This window comes from Molossus molossus, unplaced genomic scaffold (assembly GCF_014108415.1).
Source record: "Molossus molossus isolate mMolMol1 unplaced genomic scaffold, mMolMol1.p scaffold_m16_p_3, whole genome shotgun sequence".
In the NCBI taxonomy this organism is placed as follows: domain Eukaryota; kingdom Metazoa; phylum Chordata; class Mammalia; order Chiroptera; family Molossidae; genus Molossus; species Molossus molossus.
The window spans coordinates 111029059-111041300 of NW_023425366.1; the positions used below are offsets into that span (position 1 = coordinate 111029059).

General features: G+C 43.2%; 1 protein-coding gene across 1 annotated transcript; it reads left to right on the top strand.

The window, feature by feature from the left end:
* The first annotated feature begins 386 nt into the window (after window positions 1-386).
* RSL1D1 (ribosomal L1 domain containing 1) lies at window positions 387-11579 on the top strand. The gene is made up of 9 exons (XM_036279487.1): window positions 387-512; window positions 1215-1354; window positions 3414-3552; window positions 4089-4237; window positions 4325-4426; window positions 7174-7267; window positions 7356-7481; window positions 9635-10054; window positions 11084-11579. Exons 1-9 carry the CDS (start codon window positions 426-428, stop codon window positions 11408-11410), a joined length of 1584 nt encoding a protein of 527 aa, XP_036135380.1. The 5' UTR covers window positions 387-425; the 3' UTR covers window positions 11411-11579.
* The last annotated feature ends 663 nt before the right edge of the window (window positions 11580-12242 follow it).

Below are 12242 nucleotides of genomic sequence, written 5' to 3' on the forward strand. Positions count from 1 at the left end.
TCACCTGGCAGGTGCGTGGTGGGGCCTGAACTCTCCGCACGCCCCTCGCGGCCGGCCCAAACGCTGGGTCCACGGAGAGCGGATGACTCCACTGGGTGCGTGGACAGGCCTCCTCTCCCGCCTCCAAGCGCCTGCTCGATGTCTTTTGTGAAGAGACCAAAAATGTCGCCAGACTGTCCCCGAGTCTCACGGAAGCACGAAGCAGAAAGGACGGAGAGGCGTTACCTCAGGGAAGAGACTGGGACTGCAGGAGCAGCAACACTCAATTTGTTCGCACCCGCCAAACCTCTACGGCGCGACGCCCGGAAGTGACGCGAGTCCCGCGCCACGCCCCCTAACTTCCGGCTACACGCCTGGACCGGCGCGTGCGCTCGGGGAGCCAGCTGTGGGGTTCCGCACGCGCGTTTGCACGCGGTGAGGGAGAAATGGAGGACTCTGCTTCAACCCCACCCGCAACCTCCGCCTCGACCTCAGCGACCCCGGCCGCACTGGAACAGCTGGATAAAGAGCAGGTGAGAGGCCACCAGGAGGGGGGTTCGGAAGCGAGGTGGCCGTGGCGCTGTGATACGCGTGGTGGTGGAGGCGGGCTTCGTGCCTCCTTGGATTCTCCCGGAGCTTTGAGAGGGTCACTGGTTCGCGGTGCTCTCACCCTGCCGGCTCTTTTATACGCACGGGTAGTTGCCGGCCTATCCCAGCCCTGCGGCCTAGTTCTCTTGAATTGGGTTGCAGTCGTAGCTTGGGATCCTTGGGCGAGGTGTAACTGGCTCTGCTTCCCCACCGTTTGACTGGGGCCTTGTCCTTTAATTTTGCAAACTTCCCTTACCTCGTATTGAAAATGGGCTCTGTTGCCCTCCGCTCTGCAGGATCAGAGGCGGTAATAACACGTAAAGCGCTGTAGCCAGGTGCCTGGCATATCGGAAGCGCTCCGTAATTAATAGTTGTAGTGTCGCGCATTTACTGTGATGACTGCATCATCGCAAACGGGAAGCATGTTTCATCTGGCACTTTTCTTCAGACGAGTGCTAGAAACGGATACTTAGTTTCTGATAGTCTTATGTTACTGTGATTACAAATTGTATCCTTCCTAATAGTTACGGTTTTGGAGATTGCCTAGTAAAATAGAACTCGAGCAGAAAAAAGGGAAAAGGTGTGGGGAGAGGACACATGCTAAATTAGATTGAGGTTTAATTTATTTGTGTGTCTTCACTTTGCAGATCAGAAAGGCAGTGGAAGCTCTGTTGGCACATTCCAGGTCCAGGAAAAACGCGAATGGATTGCTTTTGAATGAGAATGAAAATTTCTTTTTAATGGTGGTGTTATGGAAAATTCCAAGTAAAGAACTGAGGGTCAGATTGTAAGTTATGGTTTTCTGTCTTTGCTGTTTTTCTCTGCTTTGTCAATTCTGTGTAGCTTGAACAGTCGCAATTTAGTTTCTAATGGAAACTTTGAAAACTCAAAATCTGAGTTGATATAAATAATTGTGCCTTAAAAGAAACATAGGAATTCAGACGAGCTTTAATTTTCTAGAAATTTGTTTTCTGGGTGCTTGGTGGACAATTAACCTAAGCAGTTCTATTGAATTTGAAACCCATTTTTTGAGAGAACAAAAGTTGGAATAAATTAAACAGCTTTTGTATTTTAATAGAATCTGTTATCTTTCCATGTCAAGCTAGTTCAAGCTAAAACCCCTGAGGTCCCAGACTGGATTCTTTTTACAGAGACTATTAAAAACTTGCCCTGGCTGGTTTGGCTCAGCGGTTAGAGCGTCGGCCTGCGGTCCTGAGAGACCCAGGTTTGGTTCCCGCTAAGGGCGCGTACCTCGGTTGCAGTTTGTCCCCGGCCCTGGTTGGTTGTGTGGGTGGCAGCCACTCCATGTGTCCCTTTCACATTGATGTTTCTCTCTCTCTCTCACATTGATGTTTCTCTCTCTCTCTCTCTCTCTTTGTTCCTCTCTCTCCCTCCCACTCTACCTGAACAAAAAATGGAAAAATGTCCTCGGGTGAGGATGAAAAACAAAACAAAAACTTGGCAGTGCCTTGGCCGGTTTGGCTCAACGGTTAGAGCATCAGCCTGCGGTCCCGAGAGACGTGGGTTCGGTTCCCGCTAAGGGCATGTACCTTGGTTGCAGTTTGTCCCAGGTCCTGGTCGGTCGTGCGGGTGGCAACCACTCAATGTGTCCCTTTCACATCGATATTTCTCTCTCTCTCTCTTTCTCTTTCTTTCTCTCCCTCCCACTGTACCTGAACAAAAAATGTCCTCGGGTGAGGATAAAAAAAAAACCACAAAACTTGGCAGTGAACTTGTTGTGTAAAAGAAACCAATGGCATTTACATATTCTTATTGCTAGAACTGTTAGGTCAGAGATGCCTCCTCTGCGCCAGACTTAACAAATAAAAACACAAGTAATTTTTTAGTATAAGTTAATTATTTAAAAATAATTAACATTTAACTGGGTGTCCTGTCTTCTATCTGGCAACACTGCCTCTCTGTGGAGCCCCTCATTTCCTGAGTATCAAAAAGCCAGCTCTGCTAAAGAAAGCGGTGTATAGGGTAGATGGTGTCTATTCTTTTTGGGTGGTGAGGGGGGCAAGAATGATTACAAATTGACAAGACCCTTTTGATCCTGAGGTGCTCCGTTAAGTAATGTTTACAAGCCTGTCTCAGCCAGATTGCCTTAGTTATTGCTTTATGTATCCCCCCTGCATGCTTTTTTCCACACCTTTGCTCAGGACATTTTTCTCTCTGGAAAGCTTACCTTCTCTAGAATTTTTTCCCATCCTCTCACCTCTTGGTTATTTCTGCTGCTTACCAGCACTTCCCACATCATTTGGCAGGTCATGCTACTCAGTATTACTCTTCTTAAACTAAGGAAATGTTTCCTTAGAACATGTAGGCCTAGGAAGTATGTTAAACCTTTTTTTTTTCTTTTTAAGACTCAACATAATAATAATGGCATGTTTGTTAGTCCCTCTTGGTTTGCTCCATGTTTTTTGTTACAGCTCTTAAGAGCTATGTTGTTTACAGAGCCCAGAACTTTCTGCAAGGTAAAGTTCGGAACCAGAACTGTCCTGCTGAAAATCAATTCTAGCACATTATAGGACGTGTACATATATAGTAACATATAAAATAATAGTTATGTATGCACTGTTTTGGGTGTCTTTGAACTCTTATTATATCCCAAATATTGATATTTTGGCCTATGGGTATTTGTGGTGACTTACTTCCATGTTAAATCTTTCTTCTGTACCATTGAAAACCAGGCATATTTTTTAATGTTCTCAATATAGTATTTGCTTAAATAGCAAGAATGAAGTTTATTGAAATGACAGTAAATTTACTGTATGTTCTGTGGAGTATGAACAGACATTCTGTGAATAATTTATTCCTTGGTTTTCTTCTCATGTATTTTGCAGGTTCTTGCCTCACGGTATTCGGTCAGATTTAGCAGATATCTGTTTATTTACTAAGGATGAACCCAATGTAACTCCTGAAAAGACAGAACGTTTTTATAAGAAGCTTTTGAACAAGCATGGAATTAAAACCATTTCTCAGGTAGGGAGCAGGTTAATATTTTCAAGACAATTAAAAGATTCAGTTCAATTGAAGTGATAAGTAATACATTGCTGTGTTACTTAGTATTTCTCTCCTAGGAATTTAATTTTTAATTTTTTGTTTTTAACATAATTCTCCTTGGCTTTAGGTAGGGCATATTCCATCTTTCCTCTGATGGCTCAGCTGTCAAGGTTTGTTGACCCAAAAGTTCACTGTGTACATCAGTAACTTTCTTGAAGATTTTACAAACAGTTGCTCCATTAGGTCATTTCCTCTGTACTTCCAGAGGAGGAAGTGTTTGCCTCTCACTTGGCACTTCTTACCCTGTTTTGTAGTTGCTGGTGTCATTTCTTTAGCTGAGGTCCCATCTCATTTGTCTCCATGTTCCCAGCATTTAGCATACTGGCACATGTTAGACACTCTCATGTTCACTAAACTATGGCTCCAGAACATTTTAAAATCTGAATACACATTGTTGCCCAAGTATTTCTTCTTCTTGCTTATGTTCTTAACTATTTGTGTTCTGTGTTTTCTAGATTATTCCCCTCCGAACTTTAAAAAAGGAATATAAAGCCTATGAGGCCAAACTCCGCCTCCTGGGTAGTTTTGACTTGTTCCTTACGGATGCAAGAATCAGGCGGCTCTTACCCTCACACCTTGGAAGACATTTCTATAAGAGAAAGAAGTAAGTTTCTGAGCAATGACGACTAGAGCAGCATGAAGTTTATAGGCATGTATGCATTGTACTCTAAATGTCTGCGTGTCGTTACAGAGTTCCAGTACCTGTAAACCTTAAAGCCAAGAATCTCTCCAAAGAGATCAACTCCTCGATAGGCGGAACTGTCTTAAACATCTCTAAAAGTGGTTCTTGCAGGTAGGTAAAAGGCATTAATGTACCTATGCTTAATCTTATATTTAATAATGATTTTATAAACTGTTTTTACGAGATGGTGCTTATGAAACCAGATCTCTCTGTTAAAACTAAAATCCAGCCCTGGCCGGTTTGGCTCAGCGGTTAGAGCGTCGGCCTGCGGTCCTGAGAGACCCGGGTTCAGTTCCCACTAAGGGCACGTACCTCGGTTGCAGTTTGTCCCCGGCCCTGGTCGGTTGTGCGGGTGGCAGCCACTCGATGTGTTCCTTTCACATCGATGTTTCTCTCTCTCTCTCTGTTCCTCTCTCTCCCTCCCTCTCTACCTGAACAAAAAAACTGGAAAAATGTCCTCGGGTGAGGATAAAAAAAAAAAAAAAAAAAACTAAACTAAAATCCATTCCTTAGACATATTCTGTTCTCTATAACAGTACTGTCCCATAGAACCTTCTACAGAGATGGAAATGGCCTGGATCCCTGCTGTCTCCTACAGGGGTCATTAGTCATATGTGGTTGTTGAGCACTTGCAGTGTGGCTATTGCAGCTGAGGAATCAAATTTCTAATTTTATATGACCTTAATTAATGAATTAGGTTGTTTTTTTTTCCCGTCATTTCCCGTCACCTGAGGACAATTTTGCATTTATCTTCAGATAGAGTGGGAAAGAGAGAGGGAGGAAGAGAGAGAGAGAGAGAAACATTGATGTGAGAGAGACACATCAACTGGGTGCCACCTATACAACCTCGACGGGGCTGGGGACAACCTGCAACTGAGGTACATGCCCTTAGTGGGAACTGAACCCAGGTATCTCTGGTCTGTGGGCTGACGCTCTAACCGCTGACCCAAACTGGCCAGGGCTAATTAGGTTTTTTTGTTTGTTTGTTTGTTAGTCCTTACCCAAGGCTATTTTGCCATTGTTTTTGTTGTTGTTGTTGTTTTTAGATAGAGGGTAAGGGTGGGAGAGAGAGGGACACATCAATTGGTTGCCTCCCACATGACCCCAGCTGAGGCTGGGGATTGAACCTGCAACCCAGGTACATGCCCTTGACCAGGAATCAAACCCACAACCCTTCAGTCCTCAGGCCAGTGCTCTAACCGCTGAGCCAAACCAGCCAGGGCATGACTTTAAATTTAAATAGGCATGTGTGGCTAATGCGTGCCATATTGGATAGGGCACCTCTAAATTAAGGATAGCAAGGAGAATAAGATTAGTGCTTAGAGAACATCAGTAGTTCTGGGTTTTCATGTTGACCAGTATCATATTATCCTTTAGTGTGAAGATCCACCTCAGTCTTGGTTTAAAAATATTTAGAATCATTTCATAAAATACTTAGTCTGCTGATTTGGGCATCTGTTGTGTGGGGATGGGTAGCCGCCAGTAGGGCAGAGCTACAGAGTATGGTCCTTCCTCCCAAAGAGCCCATGTATACCCAGTGGTCACATATACCATAAAATAGGACCTCTAGGTTTTTGACCCTGCACACCAGGGAGGCCAGACCTTGGCACAGTGTTTCCAGGTAGGGCAGAACGGAATTTGGGCAAGAGAGATGGGTTCTGGTGTTGCCTTCTGCCTTCAGGTGGGAAGTTCCTTAATTGGGAGTCTTCAGGTAGCTAAGAAGAGTTGTTCATCAGGCCTGGATCCCTACTCTTTGGTTATAGACTGATATCAAAGTAGTGGCTCATGGGAAGCAGTAAGCTAGAAGGTCAGGGGTCTGGGATCAGGGTGTAGCAGGGAGAACGGGACAGCACCATGCAGCCAGTTAAAGGAGTAGCAGTCTCCTGCCCCTGAGGATTTTCCAAGCCAAACACGTACAATTTAAGAAACATTGTGGACCAATAATAAAAACAATACAAAAACCTAAACTATTCTTTTATCTCCTTTCCCTAAGTTTTCCATCTTTCTTCTCTCCTTCTCACCCCACCCGCCTTGCTATTTTTCCATCTGCGAAGCTGTGAGTGTGCTTACAGGTAGGTGGCAGCAGGCACACAGGGTGGTCAGAGCCCTTCTTTGGCTGGAGGGAGGTGGGGGCTCCAGCGCCTGTCTCACCCTGTTTCTAAGACACCTACCTGCCTTTGGGCTCCCATGGTGGGGAAGATAGGGACTGGCAGGGAAAGGTGGACGCAGTGACTGAGCACCCAGCACTTCTTGGCTTCCCACTTGGCTTATGTCTGCACTCTGCTTCAACTGAAGTGATGGTCTTGTTTTTTGGCCAGAAGACCCGATACTGTAGAAGGGAGGAGACCTCTTTGTTTTAGAGGCGGCAGCTGGGTCAGGGCAGTGGAACTCTAAATTAGACAGCAAAGCAAGCAACTCTCCTGGGACTCTTTCCTTTCAGAACAGTCACTGCTAGATGTAGTTATCCTCAAAAAAGCTGTGGGTGCCTTGGCCAGTGTGGCTAAATGGTTAGAGCATCGGCCCTCACACCAAAGGGTCATGGGTTCGATTTCTGGTCAAGGGCACATACCTGGGTTGCAGTTTCGATTCCTGGCCCCAATTTGGGCATGTCAGGAATCCACCACTTGATGTGTCTCTCTCACATAGATGTCTCTCCCTCTCTCCCTCTCCCTCTCTCTCTCCCATTCTATCTAAAAGAAAAAAATGGAAAAATATCCTTGGAGAAAAGCTGTGGGCTGGCTCAGTGGACCTGAGTTTTCTTTTTTAGGACTGTATGTTTATATTTCTTGCATACCTGCCTGTGATCTTGAAGAATTATTTCTAAAAGTCTTTTTGTCTGGCACTTCATTACATTTCAGCACTATCCGCATCGGTCACACTGGAATGCAGGTTCAGCACATCACCGAAAACATTGCTGCTGTCACAAGAAAGCTTTCACAGAAATTGCCAGAGGTATGGTCTTACAGATACATTAATTGATTGTTTATTTTAAAGAAACAAAATATGTGCAGATTATATTGCTCTATTTTGTTTGTTTCAGAAGTGGGAGAGTGTGAAACTCTTGTACGTGAAAACTGAGAGATCGGTTGCCCTTCCGATCTTTTCTTCATTTGTCAGCTGTCAGGGTGAAGCCAAAGGAGTGCGCACTCCTAGTCAGAAGAAAAAAGTGAGTAGAATTTTAAATACTGGGTAGACTTAGTCAAGGATGTGAATGCTGCCCAGAGAGAGAACTAGGTTGCCAATCCTGCCTTGACTTTTTGTCTTTCACTAGTTTTCCAGTGCTTTTGTGTTCATTGTCCCTTCTTTACATATGACACTAGTTAATATTGGTGTGAATAAAGTACAGTAGGACATAAATATTGTGTAGTTATGATAAGTTAGGTGTTTTAATTTCTCTTAAAAGGTCTAGTTAGGCTTAAAAGGGGCCTATTCATTGGCAAGAGGAGCTAAGAGAAAGAGGAGAAGCAAAATCTAGTTTAATTCTTTGTTATTTATGGGCAAAATTTAAGATTCTATTAGGCTAACAGACACCTCTTGTTTTTGGCTTGTTGATTTTCAGTGCTAACAGGTACTATTGCAAAAGAAGCCAGAATGAGAGAAAATTGAATTTTTTGCTCCTTGTTGGACCAATCTTCTAGTTTATTTATTCTTTCTTCAGCCACATTGTGTCCACTTTTTCATTTTGATTTTTTTATATTTTTACTTCTAGAAGTTCCATGTTTTGTTCTTTTTCAGATTGGCTATTTTTGGTTTTCTGTTACCTATAAATAGTCTTCCAATTCATCTTTTTTTTTTTTTTTTCAATTCATCTTAATTCATGGAACATGTTAAACACAATTACTCAGTAGTTATCTGCTAATTCAAATAGTAGAAGTCTTCGTGTTGCAGGTTGTCATCCCTGCCTGCCGGTTCCTTATATATTTGGTTATCTCTGACTGTGTGACAGTTATGGCATTTGGGAAAGTACTTGTAGAAATGATTTGAGATGTAGGAGTAAGATTCTTTCCCTGGAGGATTGATATTTGTGTCTGCCAAGCACCTTGGGGCACTCTCAGTTTGGACCATCTAAATGTGCATTGCTTGCAGGTTCCTGAATGATAATGTAAACCATTGTGTTAAAGTTGCAGGACTCTGTGTTTCTTCCTCATCTTTGCCCTGTGGGTCAAACTCATGGGGTCCCAGCTTATTGTGAGGGGGTGTTTCCTCTTAGAATCCCTACTCAGTGTGGATGCTGGGATTTGATTTCCCTTTATATACCACTTCTACCCCCTAGTTTTCGCATGACTCTTAAAACAAAAGTTAGTGATCAGGAACTACTGTCTGGGCAAAAATGGATTCTGGGCTCATTTACTCCATTGGGTTCTTGTTTTTAATTTCTTACATATAATCACCTTATTATTGCTTTTATGAAAAAAAACATTTAACAATATTTTACTTTGCCTTTTTACTTGTTTTTATTGGGAGGATGATCAAAAAATAATATAGACTTATAGGAATCAGGAAGTCTGGCTTTTTTGCCATTAGCAGATTCAGTTGAAGGCTTTGTGAAGATGTTGGAATCGCTGGTTAAAATGGAATTTGGATGTTATTATAGATGTTATTTAACAGTATTCTGTGGTAAGGATTCTGGGCCTCTGGCTATGTAAATCTTTTACTGTTTTAACTTTTCAACCACAACTCGAAGTAGGAAAAGAATGGTTGGGGTTTGTTTATTTATTTTTTTTCGGTAACAGCTTTATTGAGATGCAATTCACATCACATACAGTACAATCTAGGTGACACTTTTTTTTTTATCCTCACCCGAGGACATTTCTCCACTTTTTGTTCAGATAGAGTGGGAGGGAGAGAGAGGAAGAGAGACAGAGAAACATCGATGTGAAAGGGACACATCGAGTGCCTGCCACCCACACGACCAACCAGAGCCGGGGACAAACTGCAACTGAGGTACACGCCCTTTGCGGAAACTGAACCCGGGTCTCTCTGGACCTCAGACCGACGCTCTAACCGCTGAGCAAAACCGGCCAGGGCTAGGTGACTCTTCATTCACCTATAAATGAGATTAACTTTCACAAAACCTGTGCCTGTGTATAAGTAGTGATACATAATTTCTCACATAAAATGCATCTGTGTCCATGACCCAGAAACAAAGTAGAGACAGGGTTCAAGTGCTGGTAATGGGGTTTGTTTGCTTAGAGCTTATACAAGTCAAGGCCCTTTTCAGGGAGCTTATGAGTAATGAGAACTGCAAGTGCTAAGTCTCTACCATTTATTTTCCAACTAAAGTATCTCCTACTAAAATTATGTTTGGTTTTTCGGCAGGAAGCAAAGAAAATGCAAAAACAAAAAGAACATAATAAAAAACGAAAGGAGAAGAAAAGAAACAAAAGGCTCATGAAACAGGATGGAAAGGCTACCTCGGCCCTGACTACAGAGGAGGCGGCCCCTAAAACTAGTGGCCCTCCTGTGAAGGACCCTGGACCCCAGAAGAAAGAGACCCTCAAGCCTGAGAAGAAAGAGACCCCCAAGCCTGAGAAGAAAGAGACCTCCAAGCCTGAGAAGAAAGAGACCCCCAAGCCTGAGAAGAAAGAGACCTCCAAGCCTGAGAAGAAAGAGACTCCCAAGCCTGAGAAGAAAGAGACCCGCAGAGTAAAAGCCCAAAATAAAGTGCAAGATGAATCCGAAGAAGAAATTCCATTACTGGTTCCAATAGGAGAAACTCCTGCCAAAGGAAACATCGAGGTATGTTTGCTAATATTTATTCACAGTAAATTGATTTAGTGGCCACTGTGAGTCAGGCAGGCACTGCTGAGTGGTGACTGTAAGAATTGTAGCATTGATGGGAGGCAGGCACTGTTAGTAGAATTCTGTTTCGAGGGAAACCTGTTCTACCAAAGATTTTGAAATGATAGAGAAAAATACTAGGATAAACCCTAAGAACCCAGGAGATAGTTACCATGAATTACTTGACCTTTTGTTTGAATATTAGAGCCATGCATAGTAAATACAGCCCTTTTATATACCTTGGAATCAAGGGAGAGTTGACCATATTAATAATTCTAAGAAACTTTGCCTGTGGTTTTCAGCTTCTGAAGGTGAGTCCTGGATCCTGTCTCAAAAATCTTCCAAACATTCCATCCCCAGTTGGTCTTTACACATTCAATTTGGAACCCCATGACCTCACCCATGTGCAAGGAATTTACAACTGAAGGTGAATAAGAGTCAAGATTAGGTCACAGGTTTCTCTACTGTGCTCCCAGTGGGTGCTTCCAGGAGGCCCTATACTCAGCCATTAGGAAAGATGGTTGTCCTTTGATCAGACCAGGAAGACCCCAGGATCCTCTTTATAGTAATGAATAATGGAATACAGCTACCTTTCGTCATTTCCTCATACTGAGGTATACCTTTGGGGGGTTACCTAAATAATCAAAAACAGTAACTCTTGGAGTTACATTGTCAGTTGGTTTTTCTTTTTCCTCAGACCCCTAACTTTTTTCTTTCTTTTTTTTTTTTTTTAATCCTCATTCGAGGACATTTTTCCATTTTTTGCTCAGGTAGAGTGGGAGGGAGGGAGAGAGAAAAAGAGAAACATTGACGTGAAAGGGACACATCGAGTGGCTGCCTCCCACACGACCCAACCAGGGCCGGGGATAAACTGCAACCGAGGTACGTGCCCTTAGCGGGAACCAAACCCGAGTCTCTCTGGACCGCAGGCCGACGCTCTAACCGCTGCGCCAAACCGGTGAGGGCTAACTTTTTTCTTTTGCTTAGGTACAAAAACATGCCACAGGAAAGAAGTCTCCAAAAAAGAGTCAAGGTCCCAACACACCTCGTGGAAAGAAGAGAAAGGCCTTTCCAGCTTTGGAGACTCCAAAAGCAGCAGAGCCTAAGACCCCAGGTAAAGGCTCAGAGAAGAAGCCAAGAATCAAAGAAGAGGTGGAGAAGCAAAGAAACGCCCCATTGGGGAAAAAAGACCCAAGACAAATGCCCAAAAAGCCAGAGGCCAAATTCTTCACTACAGCCAATAAATCTGCAAGAAAAGCTCCCCAAACCTCCAAACAATGGCCCAAAAAAACCAAAGTGCCCCAGTCGACTTAAAATCAGTGACTCAACCAGGAGGAAACATCAGAGCTGCCTGGAGAACTTTTGAAAAATACCCGGGTTCTGACCCCTGTTGTAACCTTCTCCAAGAGTGAGGCCTGGACTTAAATATGTTCAAACCCTCCACACGTGATTCTGGTGTATGTTTGTGAGTGTAGGAACCAGTAGTTTGAATCCATTTTTAAATTGCTCTTCTGTGTATTTGCTAATATAATAAAAAATACAGTGCTTTTATTAAAGTGTAACATTTGTTTCTGAGTAAACTATTCCATATCTTGTTGGTTTATACTTGAATGCCTATGATATAACCTTTATCTGGCTCCAAAACAGCAGTTTCTGCAAACATTTCCAAAGCTCACCTTCAAGTCAGTGATGGGCTTACTGCATGCAAATCAGCTGTGGAATTTATGGAAAATTTCAGGTTTCTTGGCCCATTATGCTGAGCTGGTATATCTTGGTGGGTCTTAGAAAGGTGGTAGTTGGCCAAGGTTATAAACCACTGATACATTTGGTGAGAAAAATTAACATGGCGTCATTTATAGAGGCACCACATTGAATCCTCCCTGCTAGAGGCAAGAAAATACTTAACTTCCTCCAGATCACTTCTCACCCTATATAGATTTGCTTAGATCTGGCACCTCTATGATAGGAAGCCTGGAAGCATAGACTGTTAAATTTGGGTGATTGTTAAATATATGCTGAGGCAGTAAATGACTTCTCAGGTATGCAGCCTGTTAGTGGATTAGAGTTGGGGTACACATCTCTAGTAGGAAGTGATGGGTTCGCTGTAGTATGGGAAAGCCAACGTGAGACATGCTTCCAAAGATCA